This window comes from Sus scrofa, chromosome 1 (genome assembly GCF_000003025.6).
Source record: "Sus scrofa isolate TJ Tabasco breed Duroc chromosome 1, Sscrofa11.1, whole genome shotgun sequence".
NCBI classification, from domain to species: Eukaryota; Metazoa; Chordata; class Mammalia; order Artiodactyla; family Suidae; genus Sus; species Sus scrofa.
Window position 1 is genome coordinate 130717715 of NC_010443.5, and position 22381 is coordinate 130740095.

At 42.2% G+C, this 22381-nt stretch overlaps 1 protein-coding gene and 1 non-coding gene across 2 annotated transcripts in view; one reads left to right on the forward strand and one right to left on the reverse strand.

The window, feature by feature from the left end:
- KNL1 (kinetochore scaffold 1) overlaps positions 1-11275 on the reverse strand; it is a 76497-nt gene extending 65222 nt beyond the window's left edge. The window contains 4 exon segments of the mRNA XM_021097610.1: positions 1238-1297; positions 4607-4646; positions 5973-6025; positions 11004-11275. Coding sequence (XP_020953269.1) covers positions 1238-1297; positions 4607-4646; positions 5973-6007 — 135 coding nt within the window. The 5' untranslated portion in view covers positions 6008-6025; positions 11004-11275.
- TRNAS-GCU lies at positions 11389-11470 on the forward strand. The gene has a single exon. It is a non-coding gene; the product is annotated as a tRNA-Ser (tRNA).

Sequence of the window (22381 nt, forward strand, 5' to 3'; positions counted from 1 at the left end):
AAATCAACAACTTAACCCACCACCTAAAAGAATTAGAAAAAGAAAAACAAACAAAACTTAACGTCAGCAGAAAGAAGGAAATCACAAAGATCAAAGGAGAAGCAATAAACATTGTGACACTTGAAAAAAATAAATAAATAAAAATAAAGATCAGAGAAGAAATCAATAAAATAGATATTCAAAATACAACAGGAAAAAAATCAATAAAACCAAGAGCTGGTTGAGAGAGTAAACAAAATTGAAAATAAACAAAATAAGAAATGAAAAAAAAAAAAAATGAAAAAAAAAAAGGAGTTCCCGTCGTGGCTCAGTGGTTAACGAATCCGACTAGGAACCATGAGGTTGCGGGTTCGGTCCCTGCCCTTGCTCAGTGGGTTAACGATCCGGCGTTGCCGTGAGCTGTGGTGTAGGTTGCAGACGCGGCTCGGATCCCGCGTTGCTGTGGCTCTGACGTAGGCCGGTGGCTACAGCTCTGATTCAACCCCTAGCCTGGGAACCTCCATATGCCGTGGGAGCGGCCCAAGAAATAGCAACAACAACAACAACAACAACAACAACAACAAAAATAAAAAAATAAAAAATAAATAAAAATAAATAAAAATAAATTAAAAAAAAAGAAATGAAGATGGAGAAATCTTAACAAACACTGCAGAAATAAAAAAAAACCATAGGAGAGTACTATGAACAATTATATGCCAACAAATTTGACAACCTAGAAGAAATGGACAACCTTCTAGAGACTTACAGCCTGCCAAAACTGAATCAAGAAGAAATAGATCAACTGAACAGACTGATCACTAGAAATGAAACTGAATATGTCATGAAAACACTCCCTACAGAAGTTCCCGTTATGGCTCAGTGATTAACAAATCCGACTAAATCTAGTCACTTGCGATGGAACATGATGGAGGATAATGTGAAAAAAAGAATGCATGTGCACATACATACATACACACACACACACACACACACACACACACATATATGAATGACTGGGTCACTTTGCTATACAGCAGAAGTTGACAGAACAACGTAAATAAACCGTAATAGAAAAAATTAAAAAAAAAAAAGGATCCTGCCTTGTCGCAGCTTGGATTTGATCCCTAGTCTGGGAACACCATGTGCTGCTGGGTGGCCAAAAAAAAAAAAAAAAAAAAAGAGTAAAAATAAATTAAATCAATCAATCAATCAATTACTGAAAACAGTCATCTATAAGGCACTTGTACTTGAGACTTACCTGAATAGTTTCATTCCCACTTCTGAGGTCCTGAAGAGGGCTCCTTGGGGGTTTCAAAATCTAGAAGTAAGAAAATTATTCAAGAAAACCTGCCATATCTATTAATAGTCACCTCATTTCAAGTTATACCATGAGTAGAAAGGTAGAGATGCTACAATTCATGTAAAAACCTCTAAAACTCGTTATATTCATATTGCTCAGTGCTACACTTTGTGGCTAATTTAAATATTCCCTTCTTCTTTCCCACATTCCCCAATTACTTTGCCTACTCTCATTCTATGTAGTTGGGGTAAACCTCTACCCCAACTGTAGGGTTCAACAGTTAGCCCTGGCCAAGAAAAATCTGCACATGATATTCTGTGCTCAACAGTGACTGGTTTAGTAATGAGGACTTGACCCATATCAAGATAATTGAGCCAACACAATGCAGTCCTGAGTATTATGGGTTTTTCTTTTATCTTGAGGAAATACACACTATTTTTCATATAGAACTTAAAAGTTGGGCGAGCTAGATATACTGTAGTAATCACAGGCAGAAAGCCTGGAGTTCCTGTTATGGTGCAGTAGAAATGAACCTGACTAGAACCCATGAGGATGAGGGTTTGATCCCTGGCCTCACTCAGCGGGGTGGGGATCTGATGTTGTTGTGACCTGTGGTGTAGGTTGCAGATGTGGCCTGGATCCTGTGTTGCTGTGGCTGTAGTATAGGCTGGCAACTATAGCCCTGATTTAACTGCTAGCCTGGGAACTTCCATATGCTGTGGGTGCAGCCCTAAGAAGCAAAAAAAAAAAAAAAGGTGGGGAGTTCCCGTCGTGGCGCAGTGGTTAACGAATCCAACTAGGAACCATGAGGTCGCGGGTTCGGTCCCTGCCCTTGCTCAGTGGGTTAATGATCCTGCGTTGCTGTGGCTCTGGCGTAGGCCGGTGGCTACAGCTCCGATTCAACCCCTAGCCTGGGAATCTCCATATGCTGAGGGAGCGGCCCAAGAAACAGCAACAACAACAAAAGACAAAAAAAAAAAAAAAAAAAAAAAAAAAAAGGTGGGGAGAAAGCCTGTCAGATAATAGATTACCCAGAGAAAGTGATCAGAGTATAAAAAATAAATAAAAGGAGGAGTTCCTGTCATGGTGCAGCAGAAATGAATCCGACAAGGAACCACAAGGTTGTGGATTCAATCCCTGGCCTTGGAGTTACTGTTGTGGTGCAGCAGAAATGAATCCAACTAGGAACCATGAGGTTGCGGGTTCGATTCCTGGCCTTGCTCAGTGGGTTAAGGATCCGGCGTTGCCGTGAGCTGTGGTGTAGGCTGCAGATGTGACTTGGATCTGGCATTGCTATGGCTCTGGCCAGCGGCTACAGCTCCGATTAGACCCCTAACCTGGGAACCACCATATGCCTCGGGTGTGGCCCTAAAAGGACGAAAGGACAAACAAACAAGCAAAAAATCCCTGGCCTTACTCAGTGTGTTAAAGATCCAGTGTTGCCGTGAGCTATGGCTGCAGACTCAGCTCGGATGTGGTGTTGCTGTGGTGTAGGCCAACAGCTACAGCTCTGATTAGACCCCTAGCCTGGGAACCTCCATATGCCGCAGGTGCAGCCCTAGAAAGCCAAAAAAAATCAAAGGAAATCCCAGTATTGGTGATCATGTCCAGCACTTTCACTGTAAGTTATCTCCGTGACAGACATCTTCAGGGCAAACATTTTCACTGCATAACTAATTGCCCTATAGCAATTTTGCAATAAAAGAGGATATAAATAAAAGGATATAATGAGGAGTTTCCATGTGGCTCAGTGGGTTGGGGATCCCATGTTGTGATCACTGCAGTGGTTGGGGTTGCTGCTGTGGCACAGGTTTGATCTGTGGCCCAGGAACTTCCATATGCCACAGGTTTAGCCATAAAAAGAAAAAAAATTTGTTTAAATAAAAAAGAAAAATTTGGAGTTCCCATCGTGGCTCAGTGGTTAACGAATCTGACTAGCATCCATGAGGATGCAGGTTCAATCCCTGGCCTTGCTCAGTGGGTTAAGGATCCAGTGTTGCCATGAGCTGTGGTGTAGGTCGAAGACACAGCTTGGATCTGGCATTGTTATGGCTGTTGTGCAGGCCGGCGGCTACAGTTTCAATTCAAACCCTAGCCTGGAACCCTCTATATGCTGCGGATGTGGCCCTAAAAATCAAAAATAAATAAATAAATAAATAAGAAAAATTTTAAAAAGAGAAAGGAAAGAATGTGTGATTCATGGCAATACTACACAAATAATTTATTTTATTTTGTGGGTTGTATTTAAGCACTTGTTTCTGTCTTTTGCTCACAGTATTTTATATGTTTTTAATTTACTGATTCGTTCATTTTCTTCATTTGGCATCACACTTTTTCTTTTTCACTAAAACTTCTCCCTTCATTAAGACAGGTTATCACTTTCCAAATACTAGGATGCATATTTGTAACTAAGCTTTGTATTGCATTGTGAAAGCCTTCAACAATGCAGTTTGTTCTTGGCATACTGTTATATGTCTGTTGAGAGAGATTCCAAAATTCTATGGGAAATGTGGGTTCAACTCTGCTTTGGAGACCCTTGGCCTCTCTCAGATTCACGTAATATAAAAATGAAAGTATTGCATCAATGAAGAAATGAAACCAAACTGTCAATTAGTTACTTAACCTTAATGGCAAAATTGCACTATTGCCAATTAATTATGTGGCAAAAAAGCTTTGTGGCAAAGATGCTTACGAACAACAATAGTTAGAACCATTAGTGCTATTGTTGGAACACCTGGTCAGTTATGTTGTGCCTAACAACATCCCTATCTTTGGATTTTTTTTTAGTTTCTAACAATAAATTTTGTGCTTAAATCAGTTTGAATTATATTATTTTGTATCCTGCTACAGCTTTGTACACAAGTTCAAATATACATATATTATATGTATATATATATATATATTTGTGCCACAGCAAGAATTCCAATGTTTGAGTCTTTATCCAGAGAGCAAGAGAAGCCAGTGGGGTTGGGATGGTGATACCACAGTCAGAATTACTGGGGTATAGGAGTTCTCGTGGTGGCTCAGTGGTTAACGAACCTAAGAACCCCGAGGTTGCAGGTTCGATCCCTGGTCTCGCTCAGCAAGTTAAGTATCCAGCATTGCCATGAACTATGGTGTAGGTCACAGGGGGGGCTCGGATCCTGCATTGCTGTGGCTGTGGCGTAGGCTGGCAGCTACAGCTCTGATTAGACCCCTAGCCTAACCTCCATATGCCATGGGTGCCGCCCTAAAAAGCAAAAAAAATATATGCATATATATTACTGGCATATATACTCATCATTAGATAAAAAGTAACAATTATTAGTTTAAATAAGTATTTCTTACTGAGGAATGTCGTCTTCTAACAGGTCTTTCAACACTGTCACTGAAAGAGGAAAAAAAATTTACATATACATCAGTAAAAGACTGAATTTCTAAAACTCATCATTACAACATCCCTTACACGCTTTTAAACTGGTCATCACTTTCATTTAATAAAATGTGAAAAGTTTACAGACTTAAACTCAGTATTTAGAAAGTCAATGTTTTAAAATACATATGGGGAGTTGCCGTCGTGGCGCAGTGGTTAACGAATCCAACTAGGAACCATGAGGTTGCGGGTTCGGTCCCTGCCCTTGCTCAGTGGGTTAACGATCCGGCGTTGCCATGAGCTGTGGTGTAGGTCGCAGACGCGGCTCGGATCCTGCGTTGCTGTGGCTCTGGCGTAGGCTGGCAGCTACAGCTCCGATTAGACCCCTAGCCTAGGAACCTCCATGTGCCGCAGGAGCGGCCCAAGAAATGGCAAAAAGACAAAAAATAAATAAATAAATAAAAATTAAATAAATAAATAAAATAAAATACATATGGTATACCACTAGTACAATACTATTTACCTATTGATAAAAGTAAAATTATAAGATAAATAGACCATAAATCAAGAGACTATAAGCTCTAGTTTGACAACTGTGTGATTTTTAGACTGGGTTTGAATATTCAAATGGCAAAGAAGGGCCAAACAGATAATTTAGCAGCTGCAAGAAAAATAAGTGATGTTCATACTATAAAGGTCTGACCATCATGCTATGTTACTCCACTCAAGTTAACTGCTGCCAAGAAATAACATGAGCCCAGTAAAACTGTGGGCTGAACAGCCACCAGTTTGTAATGCCAACTTTAGGCAAATCATTTAATTTCCTTGGCCCTCAATTTTCTCATCCTTAAATTGAAGAGATGGGAGGTGGTCTCTAAAGTCCCTCTCAGATTTGACTCTAGATGAGTTTATATAAAGATATGGCAAGGAGTGCTGTTACTTTGTAATACTTACTTCTTTTCCCTGGAACAGAATGGGAAAAGGTTTCAGAAGTTATCAACATGTCTTACTAATTGAGAAGGTATCTTGGATAAAGAGTTTAAGGAGTTCCCATCGTGGCACAGTGATTAACGAATCCGACCAGAAACCATGAGGTTGCGGGTTCGATCCCTGGCCTTGCTCAGTGGGTTGAGGATCTGGCGTTGCCATGAGCTGTGGTGTAGACTGCAGACACGGCTCGGATCCCGAGTTGCTGTGACTCTGACGTAGGCCGGTGGCTACAGCTCTGATTCGACCCCTAGCCTGGGAACTTCCATATGCTGCAGGAGCAGCCCAAGAAATGGCAAAAAGACAAAAAAAAAAAAAGAATTTAATATTTTTAGCTGCATATCATGCACTTACTTTTCTTCATTAGCCTCTGAAGACATCCCATCCATTTCTGAAGAAAAATTTTTCTGTAACAAATAAACAGTATGAGAAAACGTGAAAAAAAAAATGAAAGAGAAATGATAAACTATGAAGAGATTAAGAGCAGAGTTGTGATTTCAGGATTACGTTCTGTGGGAAGGCCAAAAAAAGGAAGGAAGGAAAAACTTCACTATGGGGCTATGAAATGAGAAATTCTGAGTAGTTTAAAGCACTCTGTTACGGAGTTCCCATTTATGGCTCAGCAGTTAACGAACCTGACTAGTATCCATGAGGACATGGATTTGACCCCTGGCCTCGCTCAGTGATGGCTGGGATCCTGAGTTGCTGTGGCTGTGGTAGGCTGGCAGCTACAGCTCTGATTCAACCCCCAGCCTGGGAACTTCCATATCCTGTGGGTGCAGTCCTAAAAAGACAAAACAAACAAACAAACAAAAAAAACCTACTCTGGGAGTTCCCGTCGAGGTGCAGTGGCTAACGAATCCGACTAGGAACCATGAGGTTGCGGGTTCGGTCCCTGCCCTTGCTCAGTGGGTTAACGATCCGGCGTTGCCGTGAGCTGTGGTGTAGGTTGCAGACGAGGCTCGGATCCTGCGTTGCTGTGGCTCTGGTGTAAGCCAGGGGCTACAGCTCCGATTCGACCCCTAGCTTGGGAACCTCCATATGCCGCGGGAGCAGCCCAAAGAAATAGCAAAAAAACCCCAAAAAAACCTACTCTGTTATAATTACCACTTCTGGAAAAATTCTTATATTCAAGATGAAATCAGTGACTATTTCCAATTGTGAGGATAGGGATTTCAGTGGTTCAAATCAAAATTTGCCCAACTTTATAAGAGTTATGGATTATATAGTAATTCAATCTCAAAATATAATCAATCAAGCATCAAAATAATGGATTTGCATAAAACGCAAATTTATGAAAATTTAACTTTACTCAGCAAAAAAAATTTTAAGACATAAAAATAACATTTTAAATAGCAGAGTTGATTATACTTACAATCCCAAAGCATATGGAAGTTTGAGGGTAGGGGTGGAAAAGGAGCTACAGCTGGCTGCCTACACCACAGCCATAGCAATGTGGGATCCGCGTTGTTGCTGTTAAGTCTGCATTGTTTTAAGTCCGAGTTGTTGTTGTAAGTCTGCAACCTATACCACAGCTCATGGCAACACCAGATCCTTAACCCACTGAGCGAGGCCAGAGATCAAACCCGCATCCTCATGGATCCTAGTTGAATTCATTTCCGCTGCCCCACAAAACTTCATTTGTAAAATGCTGTTATAGTTGAACTTTTGATCACTGCCACATTATCTGATTATTGACTGGTTCCAAAATTGTGCACCTGGCGCACAGGGAGGGGAGCTATAGCAGATTCACAAAGGTATTCCGGGATATTTTAAATTTTTGAGATTAACAACAATTCTCAATATCTATCCAGCACTACTAGCTCAAAACAGTACTCATTCATATTACATTAGTTTTCATAACATACTATTGCAAAGCTAGATTTTTGGCAGTTGCTGTAATATAGAGCAAGTACATTTTACCAGTGAGGTACAGGAAATGAGGGTGGCAGTATCCAATCTGATTCTAAGATTTAAAAGCTGTTCAACAGACACACATAACCAATAATAAATAATTGAATAAAATAAAATACTATCTTTCCCTTAAATTTATGTGTAGTTTCAAATGGCTACCAAATGATTAGGATTGCCTAATAAAATTTTTTTTTTTGCTATCCCGGTGGCATATGGAAGTTTCCAGGCTAGGGATTGAACCTGTGTCACAGCAGCAACCCAAGCTACTGCAGTGACAACGCTGGATCCTTAATCTGCTGCATCACAATGAAATAAGAGTTTTAACTAAAGAACAACCCCCCCTTGGCTAAAGAGGCAGCTGCAAGCCTTTCCAGCTATGCTTCTCACTATACCACCCTCCTAGTAACAATGTAACAACTGTGTGCCCTATGTCCAAGCCAGCAGCACTGCTAATCATGTACCCAGCATTGCTTATCAGTTCTGCTTCTGCACCTTGCTTGCTCAATTTCTTAGGGAGGAACACTGTCTGCTTGGGGATGGGGGAGGTCTGGGATGCTTACATGGGAAAATGAAGACCCTGTAGTGTATAAAAGTTAATGAGAACAAAGACCTGGTGCTCAGACTCTGGAGGTGACTCCTCTGAGCCCGCACCAGTGCTGAATAAACCTTGCTTTTCCATATCTCTGAGTGCTGTTTGTCTCCTTCCACTGCCACGGTTTTTGTGGTTTCCACAACAACAAGAGAATTTCAATAACAACTTTTAAAATTGTGTGGACTAGAGTTCCCATTGTGGCTCAGCAATTCCAAACCCGACTAGTACACATGAGGATTCCGGTTTGATCCCTGGCCTCCCTCAGTGGGTTAAGAATCCAGTGTTTCTATGAACTGTGGTATAGGTCAAAGACATGGCTCAGATCCCACGTTGCTGTGGCTGTGCTGTAGGCAGGCAGCTGCAGCTCTGATTCAGTCCCTAGCCTGGGAACTTGGGTGTGAAACTTAGCCTGCGGAACTTACGCCGCAGGTGTGGTCCTAAAAAGCAAAAAAAGCAAAAAAATAAAATAAAAGTAACAAATTTAAAAAATATAAAATTGTCTGGACTTAATCACTTAATAGATGCAACTGTTAAGTATTTCTTTTGGCCTAAGGGCACCGCGAGCCAAGAAAGTTTGGGAACTGTTAGTCTAAATAATCCAGAGGCCCACAAGCTGTAGCTGCTAGGTCAAATGTGCCCTTAACAGCAGCGTTTTACATTTTACATGGGTTGTAGACAACAAAATGAAAAGCAAAGAAAGAAGAAATGTGATGAGATCATGCAGACTACCGAGCCTGCAAAGCCTGAAATATTTACTAACTGGCTATCTGTCCACTCCTTCATTTACACTACCACTATCTAGAGACAATATGCTTCAGTGTCCAGTGATAGAGGCTCTAGACTTGTGGTGTTCAAAACAGTAAAACAGTAGCTATTAGCTATTTAAATTTAAATTAATTAAAAAGAAATAAAATTTAAAATACAGTTCTTCAGTCACAATAGCCACATTTCAGTTGCTCAACAGTAACATATGACTAATGTATAGTGCTGGACAGTACAGAAATAAAATATTACCATTAACATTGAAAGTTTTATTGGATAGCACTGTCCTACTATCAATTATCTAGAGTATCTTCTACTATCTCTTACTTAGCATTAAACACATCAACACTACCACTCCCACTCCAAACATTTTTACTCAGTTTACATCTACTTGTCATCTCATAAACATTTCCAGCCATTCAGAGTCAAGGAAAATCATATTGCTTTGAACCCAACCTTTAATTAGCAAAATCTTACAATGCATTAACTCCCCATCTCTATAAATCATTCTTCAAGTACCACCTCAAATGCCACTGTCTCAAGAAACCTCCTTTAGTCTCCAATGCCAAAAAGCATCAAATAAGCTCTCCTATTCTGTGCTCCTATAATCCTTTAGAATATCCTACAATCCTTTACATAGTCTTGTCTTATAATTACTTGTGCATATTAATTCTTTGCTTTCTGAACTGTAAACTCTAGATGAGGGACTGAATCATCTGCTCCTGGCCCCAGTACAAGACAACAAGGAACCCAACGCATATCTGAGGAATTCGATTGCTCCAATTCAACTGAAAACTTCAATCTTAATAACTAAAGAAAGCTCTGCTTGGAGTTCCCATCGTTGCTCAGCGGTTAACGAATTCAACTAGAAACCAAGAGGTTGGCGGTTCGATCCCTGGCCTTGCTCAGTGGGTTAAGGATCCTGCGTTGCCATGAACTGTGGTGTAGGTTGCAGACTCGGCTCGGATCCCACGTTGCTGTGGCTCTGGTGTAGGCCGGTGGCTGGTGGCTGCAGCTCCGATTCGACCCCTAGCCTGGGAACCTCCATGTGCTGCGGGAGCGGCCCAAGAAATGGCAAAAAGACCAAAAATTAAAAAAATAAAGTAAGCTCTGCTTTTGTCTTCTCTGTCCCATTTCAATAAACCTCTTTTAAATTCCAATCGGCGGCGACAGCAGATGTAAAATGGATATACACAGAATGGATAAGGTCCTAGAGTGTAGCACAGGGAAATATATTGAGTAGCCTGTAATAAACTATTATGGAAAAGAATATTAAAAAGAATGTATATATTATATATATGTGTGTATATATATATATCTGAATCACTGTAAGTAGAAATTACACAACTTTGTAAGTCAACTATACCTCAATTTCTAAAAAATGCAAATAAATCATTTATGTAAAAAAAATTCCAATCAGCAATATATTTTTGCAGAACCTTTTTCTTCACTTCTAGTATTGAGATAAACAGCAAGAAAAGGTTCTTTAATTCTGGCCTAAAAGATATTTGTGGCGAACTAACACTGGCTTTATTAGTTAATGTTGTTCCATCCGAAGGAAACCAAAATTTGCTTAGTGCTGCTGTCACTCGGCTCAGACACTATAAATAAACTACAAGCGGGGAGTTTAAATTCACCTACTGCTGTCACTTCATTTACAGCCAAGAAAAGACTGAGTACAAAATGCCAACAGCCGTGAGTTCCCTCGGGAAGAGAACTCAAGGGCGAAGAAGGGTCCCGAAGCCCTGACAGAAGATGGCGGGGCGGGGCAAGGCGCCGCGGACTAGCGACCTCGGGCGGCCCGAGGGGCCCAGGTGTAGATGGTGACTGCTAGGGAGGAGGGAGGAGGAAGGCGGCAAGACGTGCAGGCCGAGGTCAGAAAAGAAAGAGCCCAGCACCCGGGCAGAATCTTTTCTACTCAGCCGCGCGCGTTCCGAGGTAGCCTGGCTGTAGCAGCGTCCCCTACCTCCCACCCGGGGACCTTCCGACCGCACGTACAAAATCTAAGGTAACCCCTCCCCAGAAGTCCAGGACGAAACTTACCCGCTGCGGCCCAAGTGCTTGACAAAAATCCCAGACTTGTTTGGGGTCAGCACACTTCCCTAGAAGCTACTCACCGCCGCCTCAGGACATCACCTCACAACGCCCAGCAGCCTCAGCGCAGCATTCAAATCTAACCGCCTAGCTGAAGCGCATGCGCAAAGCCGCTCCACGCTTCGGCTCCGCCCCCTAGGCTCCAGAGCTTTTCTAAGACTCCTTTAATGAAACTTCCTTTCAAGCCAATTTTATTTCTTTCAGGGTTATCTCATTTTCTATCGAATCTTCCTTTGTCCTTCCCTACTGCAAATCCCGCACAGCATGGGAGCGGCCATCTTCTTTTTATTTCTTGCTGTAAAAAATTATCGGATCTTTGCTTCCGTACAAAATGGTGGCTTCCATTATATTACGTCACATCCCCCTCGTGTTACTCCCTATAGCTACCGGGAAGATTTAGGCTTCTGGGACGAGGTGGCCGAGTGGTTAAGGCGATGGACTGCTAATCCATTGTGCTCTGCACGCGTGGGTTCGAATCCCATCCTCGTCGAAAATAGCTTTTGCCTCTGAGATAAACTCAAATTTGCCTACAGAATGGAAACAGTTGAATATTCATTTCTGGTAGAATAAACTAGTCAATTTAGTACCTCCGGTTGGACTCTTTGAAAGACGGGTTTTGGAGCACTCTGACATCATAGATAAAGAAAATGGAGAGAAAGAGACTCTGGGAATTAGAGTTTAATTAAAAATGGATTTAATTTAATTTCTCATTTTCTTTTTTTTTTTTAATTCTGTTCTCTCCATCCTGAACAGCATTCTCCAGCCCCCCAACTCAATGACACCTTAGGATGCAGCCTGGGCATTACCTACTGAGGAACCCTTCCGGGCTTGGTGCCCCCATTTTTCCTCCCCAAATTTTCTGAACAATCATTTTCTGCAGTGTCTCACCTCCCTGACATACTAACAGCTCCTAGAGGGTGAGGGCATGTCTCTTTTCTCCACATCTCTACAACATAGCAAAAACTCTGCCACAAAACAGCATTTTAAAATATTTGCTGAGTAAATATATGTTTTTTAAGGGAGCAAGGAATTAGTCTGATTTTAAAAATAATAACCATGATGCTAAAAATATGTCTGGAAGAGACTAACAAGGTAGTTAGTCCCTCTTCAGTAAATGCATATCAGAGGCACCTTCTGAAAGCATGACAACTTTGCTTGACAGCCATCCTGGTGAAACTTGTAGCCTATGACTAACTAAGCAAGAGATTGTGTTTGAGGAGATGGGGGTGATCTGGATCCCCATGAAGCAGTGAGGCAGAAAGGGGCACAGGGAGAGAGCAGAAACAGAATAACCTGGGAATGACCTTACCACCTCCTATGAAGGGAGACATTTATCCAGAGGATTTTCATTTCTTGTTAATGAAGTACGCAACAGTGAGTAAAATTCTGCAATTATTCCTATTCTTGTATGTTCAATGGTCTGCTCCATATTAATTAACTCAGCCTCTGAATGAGGGACTTTGATTACTGTGGACTCTTACCCCAAGGTTTCCAATATCTGTCCTTACTATGAAATATCAGGTTTCACTTCCAAAGCTAGCAAGGGGCACTGTTCAGGATTTTCTTTCAGCCCCCAGCAGGCTGCAGGTACTTAAGAAAAGTATACAACATTAAAAAGATGTTGACAACACATGGAGACTTGGTAGTATCCAGGAGCCAGAGGCTGAAGACACAGCTGCCTTTCCAGAGGAGAAAGTTTTAATTCCTCTCTTGGATTTAAGCAGGGAGGGAAAAACAGGAAGTACAAAACGAACAGAGATTCTTCTCTTGAAAAGTCGTCAGGCATCATATTTAAAAACTTTCATTTATCCAGTACCACAATGAATTTCAGCACTTGAACTCACCATAACATTGTGATCATGATAGACATTTTTACTACCCCATTTTACAGATGAGGTCACTGAAAGATAAACTTACCCAAGGTTATAAAGCTTCTGAAATTGCAGAAAAGGCATTGTAACCCAAGTGTGTCAAACTCCGGTGGCTCTCAACCACCATCCTTTACTGTGCTGGAAATTAGGAAGTAGCACTCATCGATCTCTTGCAGTAATGGTTTACACATTCTCTCTGCACTGTATGGTACCCCAGAACCTGGCAACTGGCAAGTGTCTTCACCAAAGTTTTCAGTCCTGAAGGTGGAAGGCAGCTGCCACTGCTCGCAGGCTCCAGTGGCTCCTCCCTCATCAATCCAAATCTCTTAGGAACGTTGATACCTCCCCGGGCTGAGGGCTGAGGGCTGAGGGCTGGGGGCATCTCAGCACCTGCCTTCAGCCTTGCTCTCCAATCCATTTGCCACCCTGCTAGGAAGGGTTTCTACTTGGATTCTACACATTCCCAAGGGGTCCATGGATAAAATGCAATTATTTTGGTGGGGAAAAAAATTGCAGGTTTATTTTCATTGAAAGCACTTCCTTCAATACAGGTAAGCAACAAACTACAGTAATATTAACCTTACCTGTGATTTTGTCACCAATAGAAAAAGCAGATGGAGTTCCCAACGTGGCGCAGTGGTTAAAGAATCTGACTAGTGAACCATGAGGTTGTGAGTTCGATCCCTGGCCTTGCTCAGTGGGCTGATGATCCAGAGTTGCTGTGAGCTGTGGTGTAGGTTGCAGACCCGGCTCGGATCTGGTGTTGCTGTGCCTGAGCCATAGGCTGGCGGCTACAGCTCCAATTAGACCCCTAGCCTGGGAACCTCCATATGCCACAGGAGTGGCCCTAGAAAAGACAAAAAAAAAAAAAAAAAAAAAAGGAAATAACAGATATTATTATATCAGATCACTGTTATTGCTTAATGCTCATTGCTACTACTTCAAAATAATGGTAGTTATTAGATATGCCATCAGATCTTGTAATGCTATTCATTCATAAGGAAGTAACTGCATTATATTATTGTATCATAGATTTTTAAACTATTTTGATAGCTGTATTCCAACTTGGTTGACTTTATATCCAACAATTTTATGCATTTAGAAACAATATTCTGGAGTTCCTATTGTGGCGCAGCAGAAACGAATCTGACTAGTATACTTGAGGATGTGGGTTTGACCCTGACCTCACTCAGTGGGTCAGGGATCTAGTGTGGCTGTGAGCTATGGTTGTAGATGCAGCTCAGATCTTGCATTGCTGTGGCTGTGGTGTAGGCCAGCGGCTGAAGCTAGGATTCTCCCCTAGCCTGTGAACTTCCATATGCCACAGGTGTGACCCAAAAAGCAAAAAACATAAAAAAAATATATTCTAAGAAGGGGCTCATAGGCTTCACCAGACTGCCAAAGGTCTATGTCACAAAAAAATTAAGAGCCCCTGAGGACTTTTCTAATGTGCCTTCAAGACATTGACCTTAACCTTAACTGCCCCCCCCCGCCCCAACCAGGCCTTTTTCCAAGACCTTTGCAGATGCTTTACCACTTCCTCTCCCTGGATCATGCTTCTGCTGCCCCCCACAGCCCCTTTCCATCAACCCCTGCCTGGCTGGCGCCTGCTTCTCTCTCTCTCTCTTTTTTTTTTTTTTTTGTCTTTTTGCCTCTTCTAGGGCCACTCCCACAGCTAGGGCCACTCCCACAGCATATGGAGGTTCCCAGGCTAGGGGTCTAATCTGAGTTATAGCCACTGGCCTTCAACACAGGATCCAAACCACGTCTGCGACCCATACCACAGCTCATGGCAACGCTGGATCCTTAACCCCCTGAGCAAGGCCAGGGATCGAACCCTCAGCCTCTTGGTTCCTAGTTGGATTCGTCAGCCACCAAGCCATGACGGGAACTCCCTGCTTCTCTTTCTGATCTCAGCTTAAATGTTATCTCCATCAAGATTACCAGGAGCTCCCGTTGTGGTGCAGTGGTTAACGAATCCGACTAGGAACGATGAGGTTGAGGGTTTGGTCCCTGGCCTTGCTCAGTGGGTTAACGATCCGGCGTTGCCGTGAGCTGTGGTGTAGGTTGCCGTGACCTGTGGTGTAGGTTGCAGACGCGGCTCGGATCCTGTGTTGCTGCTGCTGTGGCTCTGGCATAGGCCAGTGGCTACAGCTCCTATTCAACCCCTAGGGAACCTCCATGTGCCGTGGGAGCGGCCCTAGAAGAGACAAAAAAGAAAAAAAAAAAAGATTCCCCTCGCCCTACAACCTGCAGCTCCTTAGGTTTCTCTCTCCTAGTCCAATGCTCTCTTGTTTCTGGGGCTTTGTACCCCTCATAGATGCTCCTGTAGCTTCCTGTGTTTCCCCAGCCCATTGCCAGAGTGAACTTAAATTGCCCAATGGTACTGCAGCCTCTCTAAAGGCTGGTAAGACTGCATCATTTTTCTGAGTTTTGTCTTCTTTTCACAGTGATGACTTCCTGGAAAATTGATAAGGTGTATCAATATGTCTAGTATCTATAAATAAAAAGTGTGTGGGGGGATTTCACATCATAGCTCAGTGGGAACGAATCTGACTTGTATCCATGAGGATACAGATTCAATCCCTGGCCTTGCTCACTGGGTTAAGGATCTGGTGTTACTGTGAACTGTGGTGTAAGTCGCAGAAATGGCTCGGATCTGGCATTGCTGTGGTGTAGGCTGGCAGCTGCAGCTATGACTTGACCCCTAGCCTGGGCACTTCCATATGCCATAGGTGTGGCCCTAAAAAAAGACTAAAAAAAAAGGCGAGTGGGTTATTTTCTCAAAGGAAAATCTTCAGCTATAGAGCTATAGAAGTTCTGAAAATATAAAGCACTGGAAGTGTCTAGAGGGAAAAAAAAGAAAAGAAATTGTGTGTAGAAGCTCAATTTTCTAGTCCTCAGTTTACATGTTTTTTCATGTATAGTTCATTTGCGGTTACTTTCATATGAAATTAGAACAAGTCCTGGCTCTGACAGTTTCCATTTTTGCATTTCTATGATCTTTGATGTATAAGAACTGTGTTTATTACCTCTTTCTAAGAGAATCAAAAGGATTAAGGCTAACACAGAGGGTGAAGTGAAGTCTCCATAAAACCCAGAGAAGAGATTGTAAAACTCATCTTTGGATCCTGTCTGGAGTCACAGCTGGGGAAAATAAGAAAGAAAGAAAGGGAAAAAAGGATTAACAACATGCCAGATTATTTAAAAGCCCCCAGGGATGGGATGGGGGGACAACACTTGCCTTAGTAGTGGAAAAAGGAATTTATAAGAATGGAAGGCAGTAAAAGAGTTAAAGGCGCCATCTACTGGAGAAGCTGCAACTGACGACTTGGACAAGATGGTTCTGTGGGAATGGCTGCTACATTTGGAAAGATCCCCATTACTCTCCCAAACTTGTCAACAAATTACAGCTCAAAGAGGTAGTTCTCCGTTAATATCAGGGTTCTTCACAAGTCCTATCCTGAACTACTGCAGACCCCTTGAAGACCACAAAAGAAAGAACCATTGCACAGCCAAATGCATTACCAAGATATTCCAGCTCTTTTACTACTTCAGTGCTAGGGAATGGGTTTTCATTCTCCAAGTCCAGCTTCAAGAAGACCCATTCTCTCTGGAGAATGAGGTGTTCTTGGAACTGTCCAGTGTTTGTTGATGATGCTCTGCCTCCTGGGCAAGGTCCTATGTGTCAGCAGCCCTCATGGACAAAGCTGACACATAAGGAAGAAGTAAAATCCAGTGAAGTGTGTGTGTGTGTGTGTGTGTGTGTGTGTGTGCGCGCGCACGCGCCCCCAGTTTCTTAAACCCATACCTAGAGTTTTTTTTTAAACCCAGACCTAGGGGTGCAAGACTTGCAAAGTTTGGTTTTGACAATGAAGTGAATTCAGTCTGTACCTGAAAACCCAGAGAAGAGATTGTAAAACTCATCTTTGGGTCCTGTCTTGTCACAGCTGGGGAAATGTCCCACTCACCATCTCTGGAAACAGTCATGACAAGACCTGGAGAGGTTCAAGAATGAATACGGGGAGTTCCCGTCGTGGCGCAGTGGTTAATGAATCCGACTAGGAACCATGAGGTTGCGGGTTCGGTCCCTGCCCTTGCTCAGTGGGTTAACGATCCGGCGTTGCCGTGAGCTGTGGTGTAGGTTGCAGACGCGGCTCGGATCCCACGTTGCTGTGGCTCTGGTGTAGGCTGGCGGCTACAGCTCCGATTAGACCCCTAGCCTGGGAATCTCCATATGCCGCGGGAGCGGCCCAAGAAATAGCAACAACAACAACAACAACAACAAAAAAAAGACAAAAAAAAAAAAAAAAAAAGAATGAATACGGGCATTTGAGTCTGCAGCACCAACCCAAGTCATTCCCTGAGCTGCATGCTATTACAGGAAAACATCCACCTTGCTATAATAACTTCTAGGAATGCTTACTGAGCTGAAAATAAAACAATAGTTTCATACTGAAGATCAATAAAGGAAAAATTGAAAACTAGTTTATAGTAAACTTGCTTAGGAAAGACCAACTTAATGAATGCCAATAGACTAAGGGAAAGGGGGAATAACACTTGCTATATCCCATGCTTTCTCTCTTCTGCAAAGATTGTTCTGGATAGTTAAAAAGCAACAGTTACACCTTTCCCTCTCATCACAGTGAGGATGAGCAATGCCCCAGATTTCAAATTTCAAAATTTTTATTTGAAATCTCCAGAATGAAGTAAAACTAGGTCAAACCCAATTTCAGTGGGGGTAAAATCAATGGATGAAGGCAAGACCTGAGGACATGACTGATGAGTCCATGGTGTTAAAAACAGAAGCAATAACTCCTTTTCTCATTGTGGTACTGTGAAGGAATAAGTTTTTCATATTTCTCTTTGGACTGAATAAAAGGTCATTGACTGAGTACTTTTTTCCCCTCTTTCTCACAGTTCCTCTTTCTTGAATATTTCTATCTGAATCTTTTGATTTTGATTTGTATTTATCAATTCTAGATCAAATTCCTTCAGTAAATGCTTAGAAATGTTATAATGGATAAATGAAGGCAGTGCTTGTTCTGAACTATGACAACATACTGAGTGATAAAAATAGACCATGAATGATTCCAAGTCATCTAAATGATCAACTTCCTATTGGTTGCTAATATAGCCATAGATTTAAAATTCTGACTTAAAAAAACCTTTTTTTTTCTTTTTGGCTTTTTAGGGCCGCACCCACGACATATGGAGGTTCCCAGGCTAGGGGTCGAGTTGGACCTGTAGCCGGTGGCCTACGCCACAGCCACACCAGATCCAAGCTGCATCTGAGAACTACACCACAGCTCATGGCAATGCCAGAGCCTTAACCCACTGAGCAAGGCCAGGGATTGAAGTTGCTTCCTCATGGATACTAGTCGGATTCATTTCCTCTGAGCCGTGATAGCAACTACTTAAATTCTTGGATGATACATAAACTTGACATCTGAAAAAAGTTTTTTTTTTTTTCCTTTTAGCTTTTAGAAAATTAAAATAGCTCCTTGACAGTAGTTTCTGGGTACTCCCTAAAAGGATTACTTCAAATTAACTGTCCTTTCAATGACTATCGGTTATCATTTTTTGGTATAACCTAGCAAGGAACAGAGGCAACCTTTATTTTAGCCCATAATACAGGACTTAATTTTTTAACTTCTTTTGGCTTAAACAACAGATATTATCTCAGAGCTCTAAAGACTAGAAGTATGAGATCAAGGTGTCAGTGGGATTGGTTCCATCTATGGGCCACAAGAGTGAATCTGTTCCATGTCTCTTTTCTAGGTTATGGTGTTTTGCTGGCAATGTTTGACATTCCTTTGCTTGTAAAATTCTTTTTTTTTTTTTTTTTTTTTTTTGGCTGTGCCCACCAACATGCAGTCCAGGGATTCAAACCCAAGCCACACCCACTATAAGTGCCAAATCTTTAACTTGCTAGACCACCAGGTAAATCCTAAAATTCTTAATCTTTATAATTTTGCCTCAATTCTGATTCGGGACAATTTAGCATTTAGGATGAAATATAAAACTATCCTTTTAAAAATTTTAACCTACCTTAACGCCAACATTTCAAATGTTGGAAGGTTTATAAGAAAAAAGAACCAGGGAGTTCCTGTTGTGGCGCAGTGGTTAACGAATCTGACTAGGAACCATGAGGTTGCGGGTTCGGTCCCTGCCCTTGCTCAGTGGCATTGCCGTGAGCTGTGGTGTAGGTTGCAGACGCGGCATTGCCGTGAGCTGTGGTGTAGGTTGCAGACGCGGCTGTGGTGTAGGTTGCAGGTTGCGGGTTCGGTCCCTGCCCTTGCTCAGTGGCATTGCCGTGAGCTGTGGTGTAGGTTGCAGACGCGGCATTGCCGTGAGCTGTGGTGTAGGTTGCAGACGCGGCTGTGGTGTAGGTTGCAGGTTGCGGGTTCGGTCCCTGCCCTTGCTCAGTGGCATTGCCGTGAGCTGTGGTGTAGGTTGCAGATCCGGCATTGCCATGAGCTGTGGTGTAGGTTGCAGACGCGGCTCGGATCCAGTGTTGCTGTGGCTCTGGCGTAGGCCAGTGGCTACAGCTCCGATGCAACCCCTAACCTGGGAACCTCCATATGCCGCAGCAGCGGCCCAAGAAATAGCAAAAAGACAAAAAAAAAAAAAAAAAGAAAGAAAAAAGAACCAGAAAAATTTTATCACTTGTTTACCTACTGAAGTATTTTCAAGAATTTTGTGCCTAGGAGTTCCTGTCGTGGAGCAGCGGAAATGAATCCCACCAGGAACCATGAGGTTGCAGGTTCGATCCCCAGCCTCGCTCAGTGGGTTAAGGATCCGGTGTTGCAGTGAGCCGTGGTGTAGGCTGCAGCTCAGATCTGGCATTGCTATAGCTCTGGTATAGGCCGGCAGCTACAGCTCTGATTAGACCCCTAGCCTGGGAACCTCCATATGCTTCGGGTGTGGCCCTAAAAAAAGGACAAAAAGGCAAGAATTTTGTGTCTAGATGCCATATTAATCAAGTGTTAGAAAATGCAGTGCACAAGGCTCTCTGTGTCTAAAAGCATGTCAAAAATCTGGAATACCAGAACCATAAACTGCTTTTAGATCCCTCAGCTCTTTTAAAGCTATGATAAAGCAGCACTATTTGAATCTACTAAGGCATATTAAAGTGGTGAGTCACTTTTGCACATTATTGTATATTGTTTCTCATTACTGTCTCCAAAATCCTAGACAAAGGATGCTCTCTTTCCATCCCTGATGAAAATGACTCATGGTCTAGGGACTAGCTAGGTAAAGTAGATTTGGGAGTTGTGCAGTGGGTGAAGAGAGTCACTATTTCAGATATAACTAAAGGTTAAGAGAAGAGAGAGAGAGCTCTTTGAACACTTCTTATTTAAAAATTTTTATCTTGGAGTTCCCATGTTGGCTCAGTGGTAACAAACCTGACTAGTATCCAAGAGGATGCGGGCTCCATCCCTGGCCTTGCTCAGTGGGGTTAAGGATCCAGTGTTGCCGTGAACTGTGGAGTAGGTCGCAGACGTGGCTCAGATCCCAAGTTGCGGTACAGGCCGGCAGCTGTAACTACAATTGGACCCCTAGCCTGGGAACTTCCATATGCCATGGGAATGGCCCTAAAAAGACAAAAATAAGTAATTAAAAAAATTTTTATCTTGAAAGATATTACACATACAATGATATAATACATACATGTAATATATTGTGTATGTATAGTTTAAAAGAATAAAACCAATACAATGTATATCCAAGCCAGGTTAAGAAACAGAATTATTACCAGCAACTTTGAAGCTTCCTGTGTCCCTCTGCTGGTATCCTCTTGCCAAAGAGAAGACTACTTCACTAAATTTTTTTTTTTAATTTTATGACTGCGCCCACAGCATATGGAAGTTCCTACTCCTTTAACCCACTGCACTGGAGACAGACCCTGCACCTCCACAGCAACCCAGCAGTCAGATTCTTAACCCACTGTGCCATGGTGGGAACTCCCTAAATTGTGTTAATCACCTTTTTACTTTCCTTATATGTATATATATACATAAATGTTTGCCTGTTTTTGAATTTTATATAAATGGAATCATTTTTTTTTTAATTTTTAGTTTTTGTCTTTTCAGGGACTGGAATCTTTTTTTTTTTTTTTTTTTTTGGTCTTTTCTGGGGCCACACCCATGGCATATGAAGGTTCCCAGGCTAGGGGTCTAATCAGAGCTGTAGCTGCCAGCCTACACCAGAGCCACAGCAACTCAGGATTCAAGCTGTGTCTGCGACCTACACCACAGCTCATGGCAACGCCAGATCCTTAACCCACAGAGCAAGGCCAGGGATCAAACCCACAAACCTCATGGTTCCTAGTCAGATTCATTTCCGCTGTGCCACGACGACTGAGAACTCCTAAATGGAATATTATTCATCTGTTACTTCTTTCACTCAACAGTTTTATCCATATAATTCATTCATTTGCACTGCTACTTAGTATATAATTGTCTGAATTCTTACAAACAGATATTTCAGTTGTTTCCAGTTTTTTGCTATTTTAAGAATGTTACTGTGAATGTTCTTATACATGTCTCCTGAGGTACATGTGTGTTTCTCTAGGTCTATAACCTGAAATGGAATCAATAGTTATGTGCATGTGCATGTTCAACTTTACTAGGCAATTCTTTTTTTTTTTTTTAAGGGCTGCACCTGCAGCAGATGGAAGTTCCCAGGCTAGGGGTCGAATCCAAACTAGCTGCCAGCCTACGCCACAGCCACAGCAATGCCATTTGAGCCAAATCTGCAGTCTATGCCACATCTTGTGGCAATGCCAGGTCCTTAAAGAGGCCAAGAATTGAACCTATATCCTCATGGATACTAGCTGGGTTCTTAATCTGCTGAACCACAACAGGAACTCCAATTCTTAACTATTTTGGTGTGGTTAATGGTTGATAAAAATGTGGCCGTTTTGAAAACATGGACAAGTTTCACATGAAAGGAAGAGAGTACAAAAAGGGTTTGGAGGGTAGGAAAACAAGAATCATAATCATAGACAATATTGTTTGCCATGTGCAAAGCAGGTGTTCTAAGTAGAATGAGTTCCTTGGTGATGATAACTCTGACTGCAATAAACTTATCCATCCAAAATCTGGTCACATTCCTTAGGCTGTTCTGCTCCCATTTTTGGTTTTCAATAATCCTATGTTCTAAAAAATCCAGTCCTGAGGACCAGTGATCCAAAGCCTAAAGTGGCTCTGAAATGAGGCCATTTTCTCTAAAGCCTTCAGGAGCAAAACTGACCCAGGCAAACCTAGGTCATCCATTGAGAGATGCAGACATTCCGGGAAACCCATGATTCCAACACACAGTTAGAACTAAAGCCAGCCTTGAAAATGCAGCTGCCTGACCAGTTCTTTCATAGTCACTATATTCAGCTGCTTCTGCCTCTCACACTACTTACTGATGGAAATTGGTATAATCTTTTTGGAGGGCAGTATGGTATTACCAGCAAATTCACTTCTGGGTATACATCTGAAGGAATTAAAATCAGCATCTCAAAATGGTATCTGTAC